The sequence below is a fragment of the Hippopotamus amphibius genome, chromosome 3 (genome assembly GCF_030028045.1).
Source record: "Hippopotamus amphibius kiboko isolate mHipAmp2 chromosome 3, mHipAmp2.hap2, whole genome shotgun sequence".
NCBI classification, from domain to species: Eukaryota; Metazoa; Chordata; class Mammalia; order Artiodactyla; family Hippopotamidae; genus Hippopotamus; species Hippopotamus amphibius.
Genome location: NC_080188.1, coordinates 113,872,631 through 113,898,054, shown reverse-complemented (window position 1 = coordinate 113,898,054; position 25,424 = coordinate 113,872,631). Strand labels below are relative to the sequence as shown.

The window sequence follows — 25,424 nt, the reverse complement described above, 5'->3', positions numbered from 1 at the left end:
ACCCTCCCTCCCCTCCAACCTTTGGGGATAGGAACCAGGGATCCCTAAGTAAGAAAATAGAAAGTAGTTCCTGAACCTTTCCCTAGTGGTATAGGCTGAGGGTTGGTCTGACCTAAAGATAAGAAACCTGCCTCAGAAATTTATTTTTAAAAAGCTTCCCTGGGTCTCTTGTTCAAATGCTACTTATCTGGAAGGAATGACATATTTAACCATTACCTCAGAATGTGTCCTGCTTTTCCCATAATATTAGGGGAAGGATGGGATAAGGGAACACAAAATTATAGTAGAGGTGGGCGCTGGGGTGGCAAAAGAAGTCTGGGTTATGAGTTGCTGTTCCCAGAGTTTCCAAAGACTTGTTAGAAGAAAGGGCACCAGAGAGCATTGGATGCAGGAGAGTGAAAGGATGCAAACAGAGAGAACTGAGGCTTCCTAAGATGAGATGGGTCTAATGGAGAAGCAGGGAGGCACACTGGGGAAAGTCCTGGACCAAACTGTAGTTCTGATTCTTCTACTTTGTAGCTGGGACACCAGGGCACCTCTCTGGCTTCCTTGTGCAATGTGTTTAATGGAGAGATTGAACTAAATGAAGTTTGAGTTCCTTCCTGTGTTGAGAAGGGTACTGGTGAATGGCAGGATGACTCCAAGTCTGAATGCAGCTTTAACACATCCTGGGTGGTGCCTTGGTTTCCCTGTTTCCTTGGCTCTTTACAGAGCCTGCCAGGCTTCTCCAGAACTTGTCTGATGCTTGTGAAAACCATCTCTGTGGATGTAGTGAACAGCCTGGTCTCACCTCTCCAGAGGTAGATGATTCCTGGAGGCTGTGCGTGAAAACTGAATCGACCTCTAGTGGCCAAAGGCCACACAGGATGAAGTCTGGGCTGTGACCAGATGAATCCTGGGAAGCAACTGGTATTTTTCTGAGATACTTGCAGTCCTCAGTTCAAAGGCTTATATTAATCCAAGCTATTTGAGGCATTAAGTACACTTGATGTTTGTACGTCATTTACAAGTACTTTCAGGTACTCAAATTTGTCTGAACCGTGTAACAACCTGTGAAGTTAGTTATTTCCGTTTCACAAATGAGGGAGCTCAGAAAAAGTGACTTGCCCCAAAGTTTGGAAACTTAATAGGGTTTGTGACAGAGAGATTTTGTACAAGTCTGTAGCTGGCTTTATCCAAGAAAAGTGAATTACAGAGACAGAGAATGGATTTCAGTCTAAGATGGTCTCGATTGCTAGGTGTGCTGTGGTAGCTGGGTATAGTGGGGCGAGCTTTGGAGCCAGAACTCTCCAAACCTGTCATATAGCAGAGGAGGGAACTTGGACTAGTTAACAGTCATTCTCATTTCCCTTGTTTGTGAAAGATAGTATCTCAGAGGAGTAAATGACATAAAATAGGGTAGAGGTGTCTGACTTAGTAAGTAAATGCAGTATTCCCTTTCATACTACTTTGAGCATGTGGATGAAAATACAGAATCTCTTAGCCACGTTTGTATTTTCCCATGTATGTTTCTCAACTTAGTTTCTACCTTCAAATCGACTAGGAATAGGCTAGTAAGGATTCTTCTGTTTCAAAGGCTTGACTAGAGTTCTAATACTTGAAATTAAACCGTATGAAAGGAAATCTTCCTCTTCTGTAGGCTAGCTGCTAAATGTAGGGGGCATCTACCTTTTTGAGGCTGACTGGCCTTGGGAGTTGTTTTCAGTGGCCTGGCATCATGGAGATTTACCCAGCGCGCTTGAGTGAGCCTGGCCCTGGCTGGGAGGATTACATTTCATCCAATGTTGAAATCACTTGAAATTCCCCTTGTTCATCCAGATACAGAAATAAAAGAAGCAACTCGTGGTCTTGCTGAGGCAAAATCTTTATTGTTAGCCACTACTGAATCCCTTATTCTTTCACTCGTGCATCTCTCTGCCAAAAATAGACTGATCAAAGTAGTATATTTTAAGAATTACATGCACGTGGATTTTCTTATCTCACACCCGACATATATTTCATCAAAAGATCGAATTAGATTTGTACTGTTTTTATCTGTAGACCTTAGAGCTCTATAGAAGCTTTTGAATGAAACGATGAAATTTTTATCATTTTCACTTTTTAAATGTACCAACATTCAGAAGGTTCATTCTTGGGTCTGATGCTTGAAGCTGAGGTAGGATGAAGCAGGCCAAACCATCCTTTTCAAATGCCCTGACCTAAACATTGTTGGTAACACATGCACACACACACAGATACATCAATTCAATTTTTTTTCCCCTTTTCCTCTTCTCCAATCCCTTTCTCATCCTGTGGAGGCCCCTCTGCTTCCTGCATTTGTATTTTGCTCGACAGAAGGAGAAGGTGCTCAGCTACTTCATGAGGAGCTGAGGATTAACAAATATGTCATTCCAAACAACTTTTCAGATACGTCTCCCCGAAATATTTACTTGTCCTCTCCCTCTGTGACCAGCGGTCACAACAGTGAGTCATCCATTGGGCTTTAATCCACAGAAGCCTGAAATAACAGCAATTCCAGGACTATGACCTTACACTTTCCTTTTTTATTAAAACTCTCACTTCCCTCAAACCTGATTGTCTTAAAGTCAATTTTATTCCATGCTTGGACTTTCAATTTGTGCTAATTTGCAAGTCTTTTCCAAATTATCCTCATAAATCAATGCGTGAAGAATGTATCAACTCTCATTCATGTAATTCCTTGACAGACTCAGAAAACCTAATCTCTCCTCCTAGAGAGGACTTTTCTGGAGGCAGTGGGGGTGGAAGGAATCCCCTTTACAAAATAAGAGTTAGGGGCTGGGAACTAAATTTATGCCTTTTAAGAGCTTGTTAATATATACTTACATGTATACGACCTATTGTCAGTCCCTTATTGTCTGTTTCATCCATTTCAAATTAGCGTGATGCAAATGTCTACATACTCAGAGCCACACGCTTACGTCTTTGCTATCACGGCTAAGTGCTCATTTCCCCTTTACCCTTTTCTAACAAGTTTGCCCACATTTCTCATGAGGCATGTTGCAAGTTTCTTGAAGGAGAAACCGACACACAGCTCCTAGCACAGTGCTGGGAATGTCCTCAGAAAACTTGCTACTTTTGTGGCCTAAACTTTCTACTTCTTCCCATTCAGCAGCTACTTATACCATTTCTGAACCCTCTGCCACTTTAAATGTGCCTCCAGTACATACACATTCCTTCTTATGTGACTCAGCAGACCTTAAGCCATGCTCCACTGACATCGTCTGAAACCTCTACAGATGTGTCTACCCTGCCACATCTGCTCAATATAAAAACACAACACTTAGAGAGGGGTCAGTCCTTTCAGATGCAGCAGGTTTGTAATCAGTTATTCCCCGTTAAGGAGTTTTACACAGACCTTTCTTCATGAAACAGAGTCTAAAGTATGTATTATACTGATAAATCTAAGCATGTCACATTAATAAGCAAGTATTTTACCAACCAAAATAGTGCTTAAGAAACAATTTAAACAAGGAAAAGCTCGAATGAAATAAGCCTCTATGCATTCACTGCAAAATGATATATCATTACCAAAATTACAAACAAAATAAACTTTTAGTGGTAGCTGGACCCAAATGTTTATTATTGCCTCATTTTCTTCTGACCAGGCACCTCTTCTCTATTTCTCCCCTGGTGATTTTTCTCTTTATTTGGTACTTTGCCAACCTCTGAGATACAGCTAACTCCTCCCTCCTCCAGGAAGCGATTTCTGGCCCTCAGTGATCTCCCTCAACTCCACACGGCTTAAACCCGTCTTACAGTTCCCATCTCGTATTGATCTCCTGTATGCCTACAACCCTGTTTCCACAAGATGCATCCTGGAGAGCAGGGCCTGACCTCCCCTGTGTTGCCACCGCACCTGGCCCAGAGCTCTCTCCTAATATTGACTGCATGGAGTCCTGCACAAAAACCCATGTGGGACACAAGCTATGGAAGCTAAGCCCTCTCCAACTCACGGTCCTTTTAAGAATATAAAATCCTCAGATAAGAAAACTAAACTGATTGGGGCCCCCAATCCAAGATCTTGAGTTTGAATTAATTGGTAGTGTGAAATAAATGATACCCCTGGGAACTTCTGGATTCCCGTTTGCGCCACTAGTTCACAGGCCTGACTGCAAGTGACCTTTTACATTAACGCCCACAGCATTCACTCCTCGATGTACTTTTCATACTGTTTCCCTGAAAAACATTAAAGGCGGAGCCATGCCCTTTGTTATGAAGTATGGAGGCTTTGCTATACATTGTTTCAGAATCGCTGGCATTCCCACTGGGAACAGAGTGGGCCTCGCCCTCTCCTCATGACTAAGTCCAGAGAATGTGTGGTGAAGGAGTTCTGTGACTTTTTAACCTGAGCAGGATTCTACCTATTGCCTGTGAAAGCCCGGTTTACAGTGCCTGTGTCACTGCACTGCTGATGACAATAAATGTGAGGGAACCTGGTCTAAGCTGTGTCCAACCCCAAACTCAAGAGCATTAGTGGCTACTTGAAAGCAAGCTGCATGACTGCACACCCGCAGCTTCCAAAGTTCCGAAGTTTGGTGGACTCATCTTAACATCTTGCTCTCCTCTTTGCCAAGTATGGACAACAAGTACTGCCTTTAACGCTATCAGGACATAGTTAGGGGTTGCTTTTTCAGTGCTGGGGATAGATTTACATGGATACCTTTTCCAGTGCTCTGTAGCAAAGTGGTGCGGTGATAGAGGTTCATAATCAGGCCTTTAAAGTGAAGGGCGCACAGGCTTTGGAATGAGAAAGCTCTGGGTTCAAACTCACTGTGCCATTTGCTAGCGAGCCTGCTTTCTCAGCTGCCGGATGGAAAGAACACCACCTCTCTCTCAGCAGGGTTGTTGTGAAAATCATGACATACAGAAAGACCCTGGCATGCTGCTTCTATATAGTAGATACTCAATAAATGTTAGTTACTATTTTTATTATCCAAGACTTTGAGTTGGCCAGAGTCCATGATTTTTAATTCACTATTTCAGCCTTCTCAGAAGAGTCATCTGGAACTAGAGTTAAAAATATATTTATCCTGTGAGGCTGTTAAATGCCTGTAAAGGTTATTTAGTGGGTAGGAAAGATTAGAGCACGGAGGTGGAAGGATGGTGTCCCTGCCCCCAGTCCCTTATGGTCCCAACACACACACACACACCCCCAGATTGAACCCGTATGCCCATTTGTCCGCGTCTCCAAACCTAGTTGATGAAAATGCCTGTGGTCTTAAAGGTTTTCAAAAATAAGAATAGGAAAGTGAGGCCTCAGAGAACTATGTATATTCCTCTAGAAGAAAAAGCAAGTAAGAGAGAGAGAGAAGAGGGTAACTGCTACAGTTTCTTGTCCTTAGCAGTATAATGGCTCCCATGTGCTGGGATCCCAGTTTGACGAGACGAAATGACTCGAAGGTCATGGATGGACCTCACTGTCCACTGTGAAAGCTCCTGCAACACCTTCAGGCCCCACAGCTTCTTCTCAAACAGACCACCACCTCCAACAATAAGGGGCATCCTGTCGGCCTCACTGGAGGGGATCTTGTGCTCCAGGAGTACCATTAATTCCTCCAGCTGATAAGCAAAGGCAGCGACTTGGAGGAGAATGGTATGTATCGCTTGATGGAAGTCATCTTCAGCCGGAGAAAAATGTACCCGTTGGTCTTCTAACAGCCTGGCCAGCATAACATGGAAGGTGCGATAAGCTTGGAGGTTCTCTTGGAGTCGCTCTGCCTCAGTCAGCTCACTCCATCGATCAGTGCTTGCCATTGGCACACCGCCCACAGAGTCCAGGTTCATGTGCTCGTTCAGACCTTGACGCTTCACCTGGTCAAGGATACAGAAAAACATCACATCTTCTGTAATCACTCCACCATTCTCAGTCTCTAAATCTCATCTAGAATCTTAGCCACTTCCCTGGTCAAGGATCCAAATTGTAAAGAAAATACAGAATCTAGAAGAGGAATCCATAACTGACTTTAGGAAGACCCTATTCTCCCAGAAATTATACACACTGCTTTGACTACCTGTTCATTTTTCTTGGGAGATTCTGCAGCTTACACTAGGTTCCAAAGGTTGAAAACCACAGACTGGCCTAGAATAAGTTATCCTTCCCACTTGACACTCCCTCCTGGCAACTGGGGCATTATAATCATACTGGAGTTTAAGTATTTTAAATACGCCTAAAGATACTGGCCACACCTAAGAAGCTCTAAAATATAGCCGTTGTAGAATTTTTTGAACAGCCCTTTCCATCGCCCACTCTCAATGGTGAGGACAATCCTTTACTAGAGAAGTCAATGGCAATTATTTTTTTTAAAGTTGGTATATCAAACAGTGATTTCTGACTGCTGGGGCTTTATGAAGATAAACCAATTCTCAGAGGACCTAAATTCAGAACTCTCCACAGGGGCCTGGAGTATTTCTACAGCAGGCCTTAGGTGAAGACAGATGGGGATCTTCCTCTATCAAAAAACCTATCTGAACTCCATGGTTAGCTCCTTAAGAATCCCACACTCGCCCAGGTCCCCAGTGATTCTTCAAGGAGACATTTTTGATAGTGTAGGTGACCTTTCTATTTAGACACAGGAACACTTTTGATTGTGTAGGGTGGCTGACAATGTAATAGGAGAAATTGTTTGTTTATACTGTTCTCCCAATCCTATAAACCTCACTCCGCCTTTTGTTTACATAGCTCAAAAAACCAGAACGATGTACATTAATAACCCAAACTTAGAGGGCTTATGGTTAATCTGTTCTGGCAGTATTCAGACAGGTAATCAAATTAGGAACAGCCTCTGAGACATATGGCGAATTCTACCTAGAACCCCATGTATATTTTCTTATTCAAGGAATATGTCTCCTAAATAGCCTAAAGAAAGCATGTACGGTCATATGACTTTTCTTAAGGGAAGGGGCCATGTCAAATGACAGGTGCCCAATATATAAATGACTATATGATTAGGGCTTTCACAACTGATAACGGGTTGGAACAGAAGAGGGGAAGTGAAAATCACCAACAGCAAAATAGGTAACTTACGTAAGATTCCACAAGAGCAGTCAGGTCTGAACGGATCTTCCTTGCTAGCCAGATAGAGCGGCTACAGAGGTCCCGGTGGTGAGGGGTCAGCTGTGAGTGCTCTGCGAAGGCCATCCCCTATCTCAACTGTCCCAGGAAACAAGTGAGCTGGGTTTGTTTCTGTCTATACCGGTCCAAATGAGAAATGTGACTCTCAGGCTAAAATCCACTGGGCATTTCTCTACTAACGGAATTGTGCACCCCCACCCCCTGCCTGACTCAGAGGTGGCAGCAAATTCCTGGCTGTGGATTTTTGTGCCTGTGGAATCAAAGGCCCCTTTTTAATCAGCTTTTTGTCCTGCAGCGTCTGCCTCCATCTCTCTCCTCCACTCAGTGCCTAGCATGCTTGTTTTGATGTCATTGTTTTGCTTTTGCACTTAGCAACAAGGTCACTGTCACACTAATCCTCATGACACCCCTGCCTAATGTAATCTATCTTATATGCACATATAATCAGTTTAGTTTATTATCACCCTCCCTGTGCTCCCCATGTGCTTTTCTTTTTTGGCCTGGTGAAGTATTCAATAATTAAGTTATTATTCTTGATATAGCTGCCATTCATTAAGCATCTAACCTAGACCAGACACTAACTGCTTTAAAGCCTTTATTTGATCTTTAGAATAATTCTACAAGATAGTTTCCCCACTTTACATAAGAAATAAAGAAATTAAATAATGTGCACAAAATCCAATAACTAGATCCAAAATTTAAATATAAGTCTTTGATTCTAGAACTTTTTCTCCCACTGAGTTTCCAATCTCATTCTTCAGGTAGTTCATATTTTGTTCAGGACACAAAGTTTACATGAAACAGATCCTGTAAAAATACAGCATCTTTCCACTCCCATCCCTTTGCTATGTATTTAAAGTTAAATTTACACTTGATTAAAAAATCAGCTAAGGAAGCATCTCTAATCTCAATCATGGTGCTTTCCTTGTAGCTACAGGATGCAGAAGGTACTGTTTAGGCCTGTTCTCTTGCAAAGGACAGGAAACACCCAACCCTGACTTGGTAACATTTCTGAGGCAGTCACACTCAACTGACAACATGCTTTTCTTTTTCTTCCTTATCCCAGTCATACCACATTGCTTCTCAACAAAATAAGAGAATGAGCTGGACTGTGAAATGAAGGCAGAGTTTAAAAGCGCTTGGAGAGTTGTTGTTCTATTGCATTTAACTCTGTAGGTTAGAGGATGATGCCAACTGGGTAAGAGTTACAAGTTTCATCCCCAAATGAATCAACTAGTTTTCCCTATTTCGTATCATGGACACTACATCTAAATTGAAACACATGCCTTCTCAGGGGAAAATTTCCATACGTAAACAATCATCGAGGGACATAAGGGAGAAAGAAATGAGGTGGCTGTCACAGTAGGCTTTTTAAGAAGGAAGGAAGGATTCTAGTTTTTAACTTTGTACTTGTATGGACACTGAGTTTTGTGAAGAAGCACTGATATTAAATACTATCAGGGTTTTATCATCATCAGAGTGAAATTAACCCCACAGCTTCCTTAATGTTCTCTTTATTAGATTAAGAATCCACCTTTCCTAGACTGTTGAAACATGGCAAGGATTTCCAACTTTGCCAAAGGATCATAGAATCAATACGGCATCCCAGCATTAGAAATCAAGAACTGAACTGAGTCAAGTTAACTGATTCTCAACAAAAGCAAACAACAGCATCTGCCACAGAAGACCTGCTCTCAGGGCACTTGGTTTTCTTATTTAGCAGCATCGATTATTTCACCCCAGGATAACCGTAACTCAGTACAACCAAGGAAGACCAGTTGCTTCCGTGTAGACAACTTTTATTTTTCTTCTTTACATATTTATTTTGGATATGCCTTACCTAGATTAAGAGAAAGCAAGGATTTGAAAAGCAAAGTATCCCTTTTATTATAATTTCTTTTTACATAACCTTTTCAACCTAGATTCAGGTAACTACCTGTCTCTCCCATCAAAGGAGAAGGGTCCTGCATATTACAACAGACAAAAAAGGCTTTTAGGAAATAAAATATTTTAAATTGATTCATTACAATTTTTCAATTTTCTTGAGTACATTGGAAAGTGGGAAAAAGACAGAAGGAGGGAAAAACGGTGCTTCAAACAGCCAGACTGTAATAACCTTAGTTAGGTTTAGTACACTCGATATTTTTTTCTCCAAACAGGTTCTAAGGAGGTTCAAGTGCTCTATGTGGATGTTTTTCCATACCTTAATGTATCTATATTTTTTACTGCCAATAATCTTGGCCAGTGTTTATCTAAGCTGTCTGAAGCACATTAACTCTCAATTTTGCAAAATAACCCTGGGCAACCACAAACAAGGGGGAAGCACATCTTGCAGAAATAATATTTGTATCAACTACATTTTCAGAATTTAGAATTGCTAATTTCAAGATGGAGAATATGCTGTGGGAAGAGTTATTAAAAAGGTAGCAGAATTTGATTAAGAGTAGGAAACGTAGAATTTTAAGATTAAGAGTTCCTTAGAAGGACAATGAAGTAAACATACGAGCAGCAGAAAGGGAAGAGAACCTAGTATAAGATAGTTTACTTAAACCAACTCTTTACTTTGCTAGCATCTTTCTCAAAAGGAAAAAAAACTTAAGTCCGTGAAAAATATTTTAAAATTTATCACAAACTGCTACAATAATTTATTGAAGCAAATTGCAGGCAAATGGTAGCCATGAAGACGAGTGAAAAAGGAAGAAAGGAGACAGTTTCTAATTATGGGAACTGACTGGTTGCTTTTGGTGGGGAGGAGTGTGATATAGGGAAGAACATATTTTCCCTCTATCTCAAAGTTTTTCTTTTTTTTTTTAAATGCAGTTTGCTTTTGTGTAGGTGGCTAAACCATCTGATGACAAATGCAATTTATGGAGACAAAGGATAAGATAAATGTGACGAAGACAAAAAAGTAAGTGTGGCGTATAGATGCCGGCTAGTGAAATGGTACAAAATGGACTTATATGGCCATGGAACAACCTTGCTGCAGACCCATCCAATCAATCTTATTATCTTTTCAAATCTATTCAACATAAGCAAAGACAACTCCAAATCCTTATTGTGGGCAGGACAGCATATTCTATACCCCTTTTATCCTTACTCCATTTTCCACCCCCACACTGGAGAGGACAGCAAATCGGCAACACTGAAAAGAAACAATAGTACATTGAAGACTGCTCACTGTAGGTGTTTCACTCCCTATTCCCTGGCATCCCAACCACTGATACTAGTGGGTAGAAAGTAAGCCTCTTTCAGAGATGACATTTTGTTACCCTGCTTTTGGGGAAAAAAAATCAAAGAGAAAACTGATAAACTTTGTAGTTTTAGTGTTTGTGAAAAACAAGCTGTTCCTTATTTTGTTCTCAGCAAAACTTCATTCCTTCCAACAGCCATCATACATTTCTGACACACAATAAATAGGGCAAGCCTCCTTTAATTCCAGTTTCTGAGGTACAGAGGATAGAAACTGCCCTTCTAATTCTCTAAAAAATGAGCCAAAAGAAGTTTGTAGTCTTCTGTAAGTTATGAAGCTGTACAAAACTGTCTCTCCCATGGACAGTAGTAAGTAAACCACCCCGTGAAAATCCCTACCTCAAGGGAAATGATAATTCCTAGAATTTCACGTGAAAGCCAAAACATTATACAGATTATTAACTTTGTTGAAACCTTTCTTCTTCTGAAGTATTATGAAAAGGGAAACAAAACAGAGCAATTTTCTTTGACTTCAAACTGTATGACTCAGACTATTCCTTCACTGATGGCAGTGTCCTTCACTAACTGGGAGCTGGAACGAACCAATGATAAAGCAAAGCAAAAGCAAAGGAAAGGGGCCAGAGCTTGGCTAATAGGGAAGTATGTACAAAGAAATGATGGGGACAAAAAAGGAAATAAATTCACAAGAGAAAACCTTTTATCTGTAATTCAGACCCTGAACAACCTTCCTCATGCCCTCCAAATTCCTAAAGCTCAATGCTCTAAAAACTCAGAGAGCACTAATTGCCACAAATCTAACATCCTTCCCTGCAGAGGCTTCTGGAAAAGCACTGGGCTACTGTAGTGATTTTGTTAGTGCTGAGGACCAGCTTTCTTTCAAGGCCACTGGAGAGCTATGATTTTAGAGGCTGGCTGTGCTTCTTCAGCGCTATACCTTGCCTTCTACAAGTACCTCTTATGCAAAGGACCCCACATCAGAATAATCTCATCTCTCCCAGCCCCACAAAATATAGCAACAAAGACCCCCCCACCCCCAAAAGAAAAAAAAAAAAATCAGACTTTCCATTAATAAATAAGGAATCTCAGGTTCCACAACACAAAAACACACATGTTCAAAGTGCAAATTTCTGTCATTAGTCTGGGACTTTTCTCACTGTCTCACTGATAGAGCCCTGTCTTATGGTCGGAGAGACCATGTAAGACAGTAGTAGCTCCCTCCCTGCTGGGAGACTGCTTGCAAGCGAGCACCACTGAGAACCTTAGAGGTGCTGGGAGGGGGACTGAGAAAGGTGGTGAGGTGAAAAGGAGGGAGGTAGTCCCCATGTATCCTTCCTTTCCTAAACCCAAGGGGAATGGAGGGAAAGTGGGTGAGAGATGTGTGCTGTTTTAACAGCTCACCCTGCTAAGGGGCCCTAAAGTGCCAAGTCAAGCTGCCAGCCTCCAGAGATTAGGATTCTATGATAATTTAAAGATAAATGTGCTGCATGGGGTAGAAGCCAGAACCATAGGGAAGCAGTAAAGGAGGAGAAGGGGTTTAGAGACTATTAATATATTGTTAAGAGTTAAAAGCTGATCCAGAGCACATCAGAGTTACAGGTTGAAAAGGGGGATCTGCTGATAAGCAGGAAGACTGCCTGGCTGGAACTGAGTATAAGAATAACCCTTACTTTAAGAGCTGCTGCTGCTGCTTCTCTGTCGAGCTTTCTGGTAAAGGCAACATCAATTTTATAAAGGGGACAACAGAGGATGAAGAGGGGATGTGTGTATGTATGGGAGAGTGTGTGTGTGTGTGTATGTGTGTATGTGTGCATGCGTGTGTGTGCTGTGATCCACAATGGAAAGAGCAGGCCCTTCAGTTATTTTACTAGATTTTAAATGCTTTAAATTTTTTTTTGTCCTTTTTGTCTTTTAAATACAAAGTCTTAGCTGTCCCAGTGCCCAAAGTCTTCCCTTCCACTAAGGTCCAGTAGAGTCTGAATCTTCAATCAGAACCTCTGTGGTAGCACCGAGTATATCCGAGTTCATGACCAGCCCTTCAGTGCCCCCACTGCTGCCACTGCCTACAAAGATCTTCCCATCAGCCATCAGGCTCACCCGTTCTGTCCCACTACAGTATGACTTTGACATCCCTTCAGCTTCTAGCAGGAGGCACTCTCCAGAGGTGGAGTTCCCCAAAGGCTCAGGAAGAAGAGGAAGACCCTGACCGTCTGCAGGTTGTGTCAGGGACTCGGTATTAGTGCCCAAGATATCTGTGCTGGTGATGAGGGCGCCTGCATTGGCAGCCAGAGCTTCGGCAATCAGCACCTCAGGGTGGCTTTTTGCTTTGTGAGCCACTACGCTGTCCTTCTTCTCAAATTTTTTGCCACAGATATTGCAAGAAAATTGGTAGAAGGAGTCTGCATCATGCTTCTTCATGTGCCAATTAAGCGATGCCTTTTGCCGACAAGTAAATCCACAGATCTCGCATCTAAGGAGAGTGAAAAAGGAAATGGCTGATCAAAGACAGAAATAAAGAGATCTCTCATTTAGCGTCAGGGTGAGAATTCAGAGGTCACATTTATAAGCAACAGTCAGTAACATATACTTCTTGTGACAGATCAGGAAAAGTTAATAGACAGAAAACGAATCTGATACCCGCCCCCTTTTGTTTGTTTGAAAAACAGGTAATAAAAGAAAAAGGTGACTAAGTAGCTCCCCTGATGAATACCCACTCTTTAATTTGGTAAAAGTTAATAGCAGTGGCAGCTGAAATGTTTGTAAAGGAGCTAATCCTCTAGTGGGGTACATGCACTTCACACCCAGATATTCATGGGTAAATAAGCACTCACTGTAATGGCTTCTCGCCAGTGTGAATCATCCGGTGCACCGCCAGATTGTGGGAACTCTTGAAGGCTCGAGCACAATATTCACAGATATAATCTCTTTGATCTAAGAAGAAAAATAATGTTGTTATTTAGTGTTCCATTTAGAATCCCTCTTAAGTATTTTTTCCTAGCTTACAGCAAGTAAGCTGATGATCAGGCAGGTGAATTTAAAGTAAAAGCAATACTGTTTTTAGCACTTTGGATAAACAAAACTTAATACCATTTTCATTTCTTTTAGTCTATTCATTCAGTAGCATATGAACGTATTTAATAAAACCAAAAATAAAAAACATAGCTAGATAGATATATGAGAACTAGAATCCTAAGTTCAATTCTGCCAGTAATCCAGATCTTGGATAGATTGATTAGCAAGTAAACAACTACATTTTTCATAGCTTTTATACTTAAAACAGCTTTCTCACAGATTGTTAAAGCTGAATGCTTACATATAAAGAAGTTGGCGTTCAACCACCACCACCACCATGAATAAAAGAATTTGGTATTCCCTAAAGAAAAGTGATCCACATATAAAGTAGTACTCATATTTTATGTTTCAGGTTTAAAAAAATGTTACCCAAGATATACAATTTAAACTTCTCTCAAAAATTTTATAGGGCAAAGGAGCACTGAACTTAATTTCCTCTTTATCAGTTGGTTGGGGAGAAAGTGGACAAATGCTCAACACGTGTTCGTTGAATAAATGGCCACTACACCTTTTCTATGCCTTTCACTTAAAATTACTAGAAATAGACATAGTAAAACACGAGGATTAGTTAAAAGACAAACAAATCCAATTTAATCTTATACTGCATCCCAAACAGTTCTAAAACCAAGTGTGGGAGAAGAGTCAAGTTTTTCTCAAACTTGAATGTCCTGAGGAGTCACCTGGGATTGAATGTGGATGCTGATTCAGCAGGTCTCAGGCCGGGCCTGAGATGCCCGTTCTCTAAGAGGTGCTAAAGTGATCCCGATGCTCCTTGGTCTGTGTTCCACCTAATGAGGAACAGGGTCTAAACACACAGACTTCTAACCCAGGGACAATTTCTTAGTATCTCTCAGGTCTTGTTCACTTTTCCAGCTCCAAAGTAGCGTGACAAACCCATGTGAGACATTCCACATACTTAAATAAATTATATTTCCAAAGGGAGCCAGTATACACTAGTTTGGAAAAGGAAAACTCTCTGACATTGATATCATAAAATTGTATTCACCAAATATAAATATTTGGAATAGACTGAATTTCTAAAACATTGTTTGCCATAGGAGGCTTGTGATATTAAGCTAAAAGTCTAAACTGGTTGTCAGAAACTACTTTACTGTAGGATAAAACAGTGTAACAGGGAGAAGGAGTGGAGAAATGGCAGCTTCTATCACGAAACAGTGAAGACAGCATTCTCTCTGAAAAAACATTGTATAATGCAAAGACTGCAGACTTTGGAGTGATTAAGACCCAGGTTTAAATCCTGGTGCTCAGCCCTGTGCAGAAAACAGCACTTTATATATTATCTCATCCTTGTAACAACTCAGTGTTATTGGTATCCTTTATTAGCCTTATTGTACAAATGAGGAAAAGTGAGAAGAGAAGAAATTAAGTAACTTTCCTAAGTTACACATTTAGTAAATGATGGGAAGAGTGTATATATACATATATACACATATGACCTTGTGCAGGAGGCATGAAATCTCTGCTACGGGAATTCCTAGTCTTACCCTGTAAGGATTATTAAGAATATAACATATAATAAATAATCTAGTGTCTGGCATGTACTCAGTTACACTAATACACAGCCCAATTTGTCCCTATTAGCTACACCGCACTGAGACTGTCAAGTGGATAAAAATGAATGATGTCTGAATCCATTCTATAATATGTTTCACAAAGACATTTAGTTTCTCTTTCTGAGTCAATAGCTCCTACTGGAGGTTACATGCTAGCCTTTATGATTCCAATAGCAGCAGAAGTCTCAGGAGCTTTTCAGTAGGTAACACATAAGCAAGCCTCCTTACTATTTAGGCTTTCTCCACATACTCCTTATTTTCAGTCCAGGTAGTTACTACAAGTATCTACCTGAAGCAGAATTAGAAAACCCTGGTTCTGCTGAAAACTAGCAGTATGACCACGGGCAAGTTACCTAATGTTTGCTCAGCCTCTGTTTTCTTAGCTATAAAATAAGGCTACTAAAAACAAACTTGGTGATGTTGAATTAGTGAATTTAGCTACTTGATAAACATTTTATTTAAAAAAGTACCTGTATGATGTTTGGCATGTCGCAGAAGTTGCTTCTGGAGCCTGAAGAGTCGCCCACAGGAGGGATGGGGACATACGTATTTCTTCTTCAGCAAATGCTGATATTTAATGTGGTGCTGAAACAGTAAAAGAAAGTGAAGTGGGATAAAAATTAAGGCTTCCAGGGCTTCCTAGGTGGCGCAGTGGTTAAGAATCCGCCTGCCAATGCAGAGGTCACGGGTTCAATCCCAGCTCCAGGAAGATCCCACATGCCGCGGAGCAACTAAGCCCGTGTGCCAAAAAAAAAAAAAAAAAAAAAAAAAAATTAAGGCTTCCAGAAAGCTTAGCTCATTCCTTTGTGAAGTCAAAAGTGCTGAAGGAAAACCAAATACTCTGTATATGAAGAGCAAGCAATACAATAAACCGATAAAGAACACAGTCTACAGAGACAGACAGGTAGGGAGACCAATCTGGGTCTCTCACTCACTAGCACTGTGATCTCAGAATATAATACTTCCATACTGTAAGCTCCAGTTCTCATTTGTTAAATGGAGGTGATGATACCTGTGTCATAGTGTTGTTGTGGGAATACTGAGATCATACATTGTACAGTGCTTAGTGCACCAAATGGCACGTGACAAAAGAATCGTAGCTATCATTATTATAGTAGAACCAGAATCAGAAAGTCAGGCCTCAGTCTTAGGTTATACTTGCTGCTAAAGATCAAACACTTCTTAAGCTTTAGTGATTAGTATTTCATGTTTTCTGCCAGACCTAAATACAAGCTGTATCTTCACTTACTAAAAAAAAACCTACTCGCTTAAACCCTAAAAACTAAAAATTTTTAAATTTATTCTAAATAGTATTCAAGAAATCACAGGCTTTAGTTGCTAATTTTATTATTTGAAAATACACATTAAAATAAAATCTGTTCAACTGTGTCTTGGTGTGCTGTTACATAATCATCTCATATCAGATTCCAAGGAAATATTTAAGATTCCAAGGAAATATTTAAGCTCAGGTTCTTAATCACTTAAAAACAAAACAACAATGGGTTCATGGGCGAATTCTATCAAACATTTAGAGAAGAGTTAACACCTATCCTCCTCAAACTCTTCCAAAATATCGCAGAAGGTGGAACACTCCCAAACTCATTCTACGAGGCCACCATCACCTTGATACCAAAACCAGGCAAAGATGTCACAAAAAAAGAAAATTACAGACCAATATCACTGATGAATATAGATGCAAAAATCCTCAACAAAATACTAGCTAACAGAATCCAACAGCACATTAAAAAAAATCATACACCATGATCAAGTGGGGTTTATCCCTGGAATGCAACGATTCTTCAATATACACAAATCAATCAATGTGATACATCATATCAACAACTTGAAGGATAAAAACCATATGATCATCTCAATAGATGCAGAAAAAGCTTTTGACAAAATTCAACATCCATTTATGATAAAAGCTCTCCAGAAAATGGGCATAGAAGGAAATTACCTCAACATAATAAAAGCCATATATGAAAAACCAAAAGCCAACATTGTTCTCAATGGGGAAAAACTGGAAGAATTCCCTCTAAGAACAGAAACAAGACAAGGGTGCCCACTTTCACCATTATTATTCAACATAGTTTTGGAAGTTTTAGCCACAGCAATCAGAGAAGAAAAAGAAATCAAAGGAATCCAAATTGGACAAGAAGAAGTAAAATTGTCCCTCTTTGCAGATGACATATTATATATAGAAAACCCTAAAGACTCTACCAGAAAACTGCTAGCACTCATTGATGAGTTTAGTAAAGTAGCAGGATACAAAATGAATGCACAGAAATCTCTTGCATTCCTATACACTAACAACGGAAGAGCAGAAAGAGAAATTAAGGAAACTCTCCCATTCACCATTGCAACAAAAAGAATCAAATACCTAGGAATAAACCTGCCTAAGGAGGCAAAAGATCTGTATGCAGAAAACTTTAAGACATTGATGAAAGAAATCAAAGACGACACAAACAGATGGAGGGATATACCATGTTCCTGGATTGGAAGAATCAACATCGTGAAAATGACTGTACTACCCAAAGCAATTTACAGATTCAATGCAATCCCGATCAAATTACCAGTGGCATTTTTCACAGAACTAGAGCAAGAAATCTTACGATTTGTATGGAAACGCAAAAGACCCCGAATAGCCAAAGCAGTCTTGAGAAGGAAAAATGGAGTTGGTGGAATCAGGCTTCCTGACTTCAAACTATACTACAAGGCCATAGTGATCAAGACAGTATGGCACTGGCACAAAAATAGAAAGGAAGATCAATGGAATAGAATAGAGAACTCAGAGGTAAGCCCAAACACATATGGGCACCTTATCTTTGACAAAGGAGGCATGAGTATACAATGGAAAAAAGACAGCCTCTTCAATAAGTGGTGCTGGGAAAATTGGACAGCAACATGTAAAAGGATGAAATTAGAACACTTCCTAACACCATACACAAAAATAAACTCCAAATGGATTAAAGACCTACATGTAAGGCCAGACACTATAAAACTCCTAGAGGAAAACATAGGCAGAACACTCTATGACATACATCAAAGCAAGATCCTTTTGGACCCACCTCCTAGAATCATGGAAATAAAATCAAGAATAAACAAATGGGACCTCATGAAATCTAAAATCTTTTGCGCAGCGAAAGAAACCATAAACAAGACTAAAGGGCAACCCTCAGAATGGGAAAAAATAATTGCCTATGAAACAACGGACAAAGGATTAACCTCCAAAATATACAAGCAGCTCATGCAGCTTCATACCAAAAAAGCAAATAACCCAATCCACAAATGGGCAGAAGACCTAAATAGATATTTCTCCAAAGAAGACATACAGATGGCCAACAAACACATGAAAAGATGCTCAACATCACTCACCATCACAGAAATGCAAGTCAAAGCCACAATGAGGTATCACCTTACACCCATCAGAATGGCCATCATCACAAAATCTGGAAACCACAAATGTTGGAGAGGGTGTGGAGAAAAGGGAACTCTTCTGCACTGTTGGTGGGACTGTAAGTTGGTATAGCCACTATGGAAAACAATTTGGAGGTTCCTTAAAAAACTACAAATAGAACTACCATATGATCCAGTAATCCCACTCCTGGGCATATACCCAAAGAAAACCATAATCCCAAAAGAAACTTGTACCATAATGTTTATTGCAGCACTATTTACAACAGCCAGGACATGGAAGCAACCTAAATGCCCATCAACAAACGAATGGATAAAGAAGATGTGGCATATATATACAATGGAATATTACTCAGCTATAAAAAGGGATGAGATGGAGCTATATGTCATGAGGTGGATAGACCTACAGTCTGTCATACAGAGTGAAGTAAGTCAGAAAGAGAAAGACAAATATTGTATGCCAGCTCACATATACGGAATCTAAAAATGGTACTGATGAACTCAGTGACAAGAACAAGGACACAGATGCAGAGAATGGACTGGAGAACTCGAGGTTTGGGAGGGGGCGGGGGGTGAAGGGGAAACTGAGACAAAGTGAGAGAGTAGCACAGACATATACATACTACCAACTGTAAAATAGATAGCTAGTGGGAAGTTGTTATATAACAAAGGGAGTTCAACTCGAGGATGGAAGATGCCTTAGAGGAGTGGGGTGGGGAGGGTGGGGGGGACTTGAGGGAGGGTGGGGGGGGGAGTCAAGGGAGGGAGGGAATACGGGGATATGTGTATAAAAACAGATGACTGAACTTGGTGTACTCCCCCCCAAAGTAATAAATAAATAAATAAAATTTAAAAAATTAAAACATTTAAAAACAAAACAACAAAAACCCAACTGAAGTAATCTGATGTTTAAAAAAGATTTTTCTTGACATTACATATTTAATGTTAAAGCCTACACAAATTCACAAATTGTAAAGTTTCTTTAAGTATGAGAACTAGTAATGGAATGTAACCTGCAAGGCTGCCTTATTTAACAACTGACCTGCAAATAGCGAGGGTGAGCAAGAACAGTTCCACATCCTTCCATCTCACAACGGACATACTGGATTGGAGGCTTTTTTCTATTAGCAACACGGAGGAGAAAAGTTAGCAACAGAAAAGAGGCAGTCCACACAGTGGCCTTTAACTCAAACTGCACTACAGGGAATAGCTATTTTACAGTGCGAAGAATTAAAATCTCTTTTATCAGTTTAAAGCCTGCACAGAATTTATGTTACAAGTAACCAGAAACTGCCAAATGTTAGGGTTTTTAAAAAAGAGCACATAACAAACTCCCCAAAAGGCAAAAGAAGTGTTAAAATTTTTAGAAACTTTAAGATTCTTAAATTTAAATTTAAGATCTTTATTTCAATGGAAATAAAAACATAGTAACTTTACATCAAGGACACTAATGAAGCTGCTTTTGTAAAATTTTTAACTAGCCATTCCCACAGGATAATTAGGAGGGCTGAACATGTGAGTGAAGTGCCCACCACCAGAAAGAAGGCACAACACATCAGGAGTATAAATTACTCACCTCCTTTTGGGTAATCGTGGACTTTTGTCATCTTTTCGTCTTCTTCCTCTCCTATAATCAAAGAACAGAGTAACTATTCACATACTCCAGATTGAAGCTTATATGGTAAAGGTCAGCTGAGGACATATACTCAAGACCAAAAAGCAGGTGGCAGAAACACAGGGTAACCCAGAACACATAAAGCCAAAGACATATCTGGCAAACCAAACGAAGATTTTACTGAAGCAATTTCACTCACAAATAAGTATGCACCACAAGTTAAAATATATACCTTTCATAAACTAAACATTACTATGGAAGACTGGATAAACCTTAAGGTTACTACTTGAAGAGCTCTTTCAGTGAAAAGTCTATCACTCAATCAATTTAAAAAGTAGAAAAAATGAGTCTGTTATCTAAAAACCCTAAAAATATAAACCACACTCTCCTTGCAATAGAGACAAAAGCCTACACACTTAAAAATAGCTATTTCTGCAACAGGAAATGATTTCTAGGCAAAAGTTTTTACCTGGTCAAGGTTCTTACATCATTTGCCTATTTGTCCCTCTTTTGAGGATCCGTATTTGCCATACTTTTCTTGCTGTCTCTACCTTTTCTGCAACCCTATAGCTACTGCCCTATCCACTCACTTGAACATCTTTAAGTACTGCTTTGAATTAAATTTTGAAGCTTTTGAGAAGAGTCTTTCCAATGAAACTGTCAGCTGTTTGAGACAGCAATATGTATATGTCAACATCATTCCTCACACTCCTACCCTTTTTTCCACTCGTGGCTTGAAAATCTGTTAAGTTTTCATTTTTAGTAGTAATTGCCTACTCACTTCCTAGGAGGTTCCTCATCTTCCCTAATTTCATTCTCTTCTTCTTTCACCTCTACCTCTACTTCCACTTTTATTTCTTTCTTCTCTTTCTCTTCTTTCACCTTCCCTGATTTTCTCCGTGGCTTTGGGGTTTCCCTGAAAACACAAATACATTTCAACACTGGTATCCAGCAAAGGACCCTTTCAAGGACAATTGTGACAGAAGGGTAAAGCCTGAAGTTATCATTGATTTATTATAAAACTATGCTCCTCAGTTTATGAGATGTGGTTTCCAGCCAGCTATTCCTCATATGCACAGTAGTCATACATATATTTAAAGCCTATGAAATGCTCCCCCCACCCACCAAGCTAACAATGTCTTAGAATCAAATCTCACTATAGCTGTAAACAGAAACAAAAGTGAAAACTTCTAAGTATTCAGGTAATTAATGACATCTTAAGATAAAAAAGGCAGACATCATACTAATTTGAATATGATCAAAGTGAAGTGCTATAAATGGAAGACAGGGCTGTATGAGGGAGTAATAAGATAATGTCAGATTCACAAAACAAGTGCATAATAAAGGACTCATTCAAAATTAAGTCCATATCCATTAGTTTGGCAACAAGGTGAAATAAAAACATACAATGCTTTCCTAATTTATTTTTCACAACAAATCTGAGACATACCTTTCTAAGTGGGGTTTGTACGTCTCATCTCTGGGATCGTCTTTGAATGGTATTTCTTCTTCACTGATCAACATCTCTTCTTCCTCCTCTTCCTCCTCATCACTGCTAAAGAGAAGCAAGTAGAGATTAAAAATTCCAGTTGTACAAATTATCTCTGACTGGATTTTATTCAGTAATTTCATTAGAAGTAGCCAAAGATTCACAGTAAGTCATCTAGGATTTTCATTCTGATGGTCTAGTTGGACTGCAATCTAGCTGCTTTATCCTAAAGAATGATATAATTGGAACAAAAAATACAGAAATCTTAGACACGGTATGGCTTCATTTAAAAAAAAGGAAGACAATGATGGCTCAGTGACACTAAGAGTTAAAAACCGGTTGACACAATTATTTCAAGTAGAAAACAACTTCTGAGTCATGTGATGTGACTGTGCTCTATGTCCCCAAGGGTTTAAATATGAAATAGGAAGTTTCTTACCTAATGCCACCTGGAGACTGCTGTTCTTCTGCAACATCTAGAAAAAGTCCAAAACAAAACTTTATCTATGTAGGTATAGATATTTTCTCTCTGCAGCCAAGAGACTCAAATCAAATTACTGCCTAGGGTACTTATACAAAAGGAGAATTATCTGTAAAATGTCAAAAAGGAATCCTTCCTATAACACCACACTTACCCCTAAAAGTTAAGCTGTTCTGGTAAATGTTCAACACTGCATTTAAAATCAACAGGCAACTGGTTATTAAATAACCATACTCTACTTGCACTGTACCATAATCAAGCTGATCTGTATTTGGTTCTGACTTGCAGATGAGTTGCAATGAACCAGTCTTGGACCTAGAGCTTCGGGTGTTCTCTGTGTCACGATGCCGAGAGACAGATGTCCTGCTACTACTGCGCCAGCCCCGACTAGGCCTAGTGGCAGCAATGGAAACTTCCTGAGGGAGGGCAGAATCTTCTTCCTCTTTCTCTTCCTTGGGATCTAGATGAAAACATATACCATTCTTAAAGTTTACAGTTAGCTAATAACCACCCCTGTATACCTACTATTATAAATACAGTCAATGAAAAGATGATAAATGGTTTTTCCCTAGGGGAAAAAAAAACCCTCAGAATTTTGCTGATATAACAGAAACAATAAGATGAGAGGAAAATTTGATAAAACTTATCCTTATTGTCATTAGTCTAAAGGAAAACTTTGTATATTGCAAAGTAGTAATTTTATATTTATAGTATATTTATATATATATATACTAAAAAATAAAATGCTAAGAGAAATACACCTAAGATCTAACCTTTTGTTCTGTATTTTAACCTTTAGATCTAAGACAGAAGAACCTAAATCGAGTGAGTGGTCCTAAAAAGACGACCAGATCTACAGAGGTGTGAAAAAGAAAGACGCATACACCTAGAGGATTTAATAATCAAACCATGCTGCAAGTAATGCTAAAGAGGAATTCCATAAAGAGCAATTCCACATATTCCTTTCCTTGATTCTATTCAATAATCTTACTTAGTATATTAAAAGTGAGCCTATTTTGACCATTTTTAAAATAATCTCAGAATGGAAAAGTCCTTTCTAAGAATAGCACAGAATTTTAGGGCTTAAGACTGATACATCTAACTATATAAACATGAAGTTTTCCACATGGCAAATTCCACTACAAGCAAAGTCTAACAGCCCAACAGAAAAATGGCAACTCAGTAAAAACATATGGTTTTCATATATGTGAACAAACAAAAACAATGACAACAAAGCTCAAGCCACTCATAAGAAGAGAAACTCAAATGAAAATGATAGCGCTGTAGTATTGTTCCCCTAGCATTATTGGCAATGATCTAAATGCCTGCCAACACACTGTACTGGCAAGGCTGTAGGAAAACAGGAACTCTTCATAGAGATAACAGTGAGTACACCAGCAAAACCTTTCTATAAAGGAGAATTTGGCAATATCTATCAAAATTATAAGTACATATACTTTTCCACATTAATTTCAACTACTAGGAATTTATCCTACAAAACTATAATCACACTTATAAAACCCACATCCATAAAATGTCTGAATATTATATATATGTGTACATATATGGTATAATTATATATCTAATATCTATGTATCACAACAACAGTTCTGGTCAGATTATAAGAAACTGATAAATACTAGTCACCTTCCAGGGACGGTCCAAAAATACTTCCAGGAATTCCACCTCAAAGTATCTACCCTAGGAAAATAAACTAGCACGTGGAGGTTCACTACAGCATGTTCATAATAGCTAAAAAATGGAAACAACCTAACTCTCCATATTAAGGAGAAAGTGTTTATTTACAAGACAAATAAGATATATGGAGGTATCTGTAAAGAATGACATGGAATTACTGGCAAAAATACCGTTAAATGGAAAAAATAAAACTTTATATATATACACACACATATATAGTATGGTAATTTTTTGCTTAATTTTTTTAAAAAGATCTGAAAAATTATAATGTCCTCCACTGTGGAACAAGGTGGTGACTGAAGGCTATTTCAGCTTTAACTACACTGTTTGAAAGTTTTATGAGAACATATTAAGGTAATGAAATAACATTAATTTGAAATGCAGAGATGAACAGCAGAGGGAACTTAAAAAATACCTCACATAATTATTAAATCAGATTTGTGTTTCCAATGTTTTCCTTTTCACTATTAATGCCTTTCTTACCTTTCTCCTATCTGAGCTACTTTAAATATCAAAATAATAACAATAAAAAGGTTAGGTTAGACTTGAAAATACCTTAAAGTTTATCTAGTCTAAGTACAATCCAAATGCCAAAGAAGACAATCCATTCAAGATCACAAAGTTATCTAAGCAGACCTAGACTTAAAAATCCTGTCTTGAGACTAGTAATCAAGGACTTTTACATCTAGGTCACAGCTGCTTTTAAAAATTTCTTCAAAAGGAGTCAATTCAACATCCTCCATGAAGTACTGCAACATTAAATAATGAAGAGAAAATTATTTCTTTTACCCAACCAAGCTACACTAATGTGGACTTTAAACCTATTCCATAACCTCCTATACTCAATAAAACTCTTTTCTACCTCATGATGAAAGAACTGTATGCCTACATATTCTCATACTGTGGACATTATACATGGGACAAATGATGGCAATTTGATGAGAACTGCTTATACTTATAAATAAAGCATAATAGCCTATTTTATTGAATAACACATCCATCCCCTAAAACTCTATAGTTTAAAAAAAAACAGTCAGAGAGTGACATCAGCAAAAATGTCCCTTGTCAGAAACACACACACCCGTCACACACCAGCTAGAATCAACTTTGTAAGAATTCTAGGATATAGTCATAGGTTTACAGCAACCAAGTAAACACTGAAGCAAGAAAAAAGTTAAACAAGCCATGTAAGGAAATCTCTGTCAAATCATGTGTTGGGCACAAGCTTAAGGAAACAAAGCCTTTAGAGAGACCACACAAGACAAATATGATTTTTTAAAAATGTTCAAACAGTTAAAGGAAACCACTGACACAGAACTAAAGGAAATCAGGAGAATAACGTTCAACAAATAGGAAAATGCCAATAAAATGACAGTAATTATAAAAAGGAACCAAACAGAAATTCTGGGGCTGAAAAGTGTAATACCTGAAATGAAAAATTCATTAGAGGGTTTCATTAAACAGCAGATTTGAGAAAGGAGACAAATCAGCAAACTTTAAGATAGGTCAACTGAGAGTATCTAGTCCGAAGAATAAAAGGAAAAAATGGAGAAAAATTAACAGAGCCTAAGAGACCTGTGAGGGACCATTAAGCAAACCAACATAGAGTCCCAGAATGGAGCAGAAAGAATACTTGGGAGAAAAAAAGGACAAAAACATCCCCAGATTTAAAAAAAGACACAAATCTACAAAAACAAGAAGCTCAATAATCCTACTTCCAAATAATGTTACAGTCACAGGTACTGAACACCTTTCAGGGGGAAACAATCCAACTGACAGCA

General features: G+C 39.0%; 3 protein-coding genes across 6 annotated transcripts in view; 1 reads left to right on the top strand and 2 right to left on the bottom strand.

Moving 5' to 3' along the window:
• Positions 1-23,089, top strand: part of LOC130848187 (macrophage-expressed gene 1 protein-like) — a 32,403-nt gene extending 9,314 nt beyond the window's left edge. Inside the window, exon 2 of the mRNA XM_057726298.1 lies at positions 22,745-23,089. Within this exon, the coding sequence (XP_057582281.1) occupies positions 22,745-22,750 (6 nt within the window). The 3' untranslated portion in view covers positions 22,751-23,089. The remainder of the gene's footprint in view (positions 1-22,744) is intronic.
• CNTF (ciliary neurotrophic factor) lies at positions 1,862-8,738 on the bottom strand. Its single transcript, XM_057726311.1, has 2 exons — positions 7,046-8,738; positions 1,862-5,832 (listed from the first exon to the last, which is right to left on the bottom strand). Exons 1-2 carry the CDS (start codon positions 7,157-7,159, stop codon positions 5,344-5,346), a joined length of 603 nt encoding a protein of 200 aa, XP_057582294.1. The 5' UTR covers positions 7,160-8,738; the 3' UTR covers positions 1,862-5,343.
• The window catches only part of ZFP91 (ZFP91 zinc finger protein, atypical E3 ubiquitin ligase), a 35,044-nt gene continuing 20,064 nt past the window's right edge, over positions 10,445-25,424 (bottom strand). Inside the window, exons 3-11 of one of the 4 annotated variants that reach the window (XM_057726292.1) lie at positions 22,100-22,405; positions 21,904-21,940; positions 21,426-21,530; positions 20,757-20,891; positions 19,937-19,987; positions 19,403-19,481; positions 15,417-15,531; positions 13,132-13,231; positions 10,445-12,770 (exon numbers count right to left, since the gene is read on the bottom strand). In XM_057726292.1, coding sequence (XP_057582275.1) covers positions 12,260-12,770; positions 13,132-13,231; positions 15,417-15,531; positions 19,403-19,481; positions 19,937-19,987; positions 20,757-20,891; positions 21,426-21,530; positions 21,904-21,940; positions 22,100-22,405 — 1,439 coding nt within the window. In that variant the 3' untranslated portion in view covers positions 10,445-12,259. The remainder of the gene's footprint in view (positions 12,771-13,131; positions 13,232-15,416; positions 15,532-19,402; positions 19,482-19,936; positions 19,988-20,756; positions 20,892-21,425; positions 21,531-21,903; positions 21,941-22,099; positions 22,406-25,424) is intronic. The other 3 variants (XM_057726293.1, XM_057726296.1, XM_057726295.1) reach the window with 3 other exon arrangements.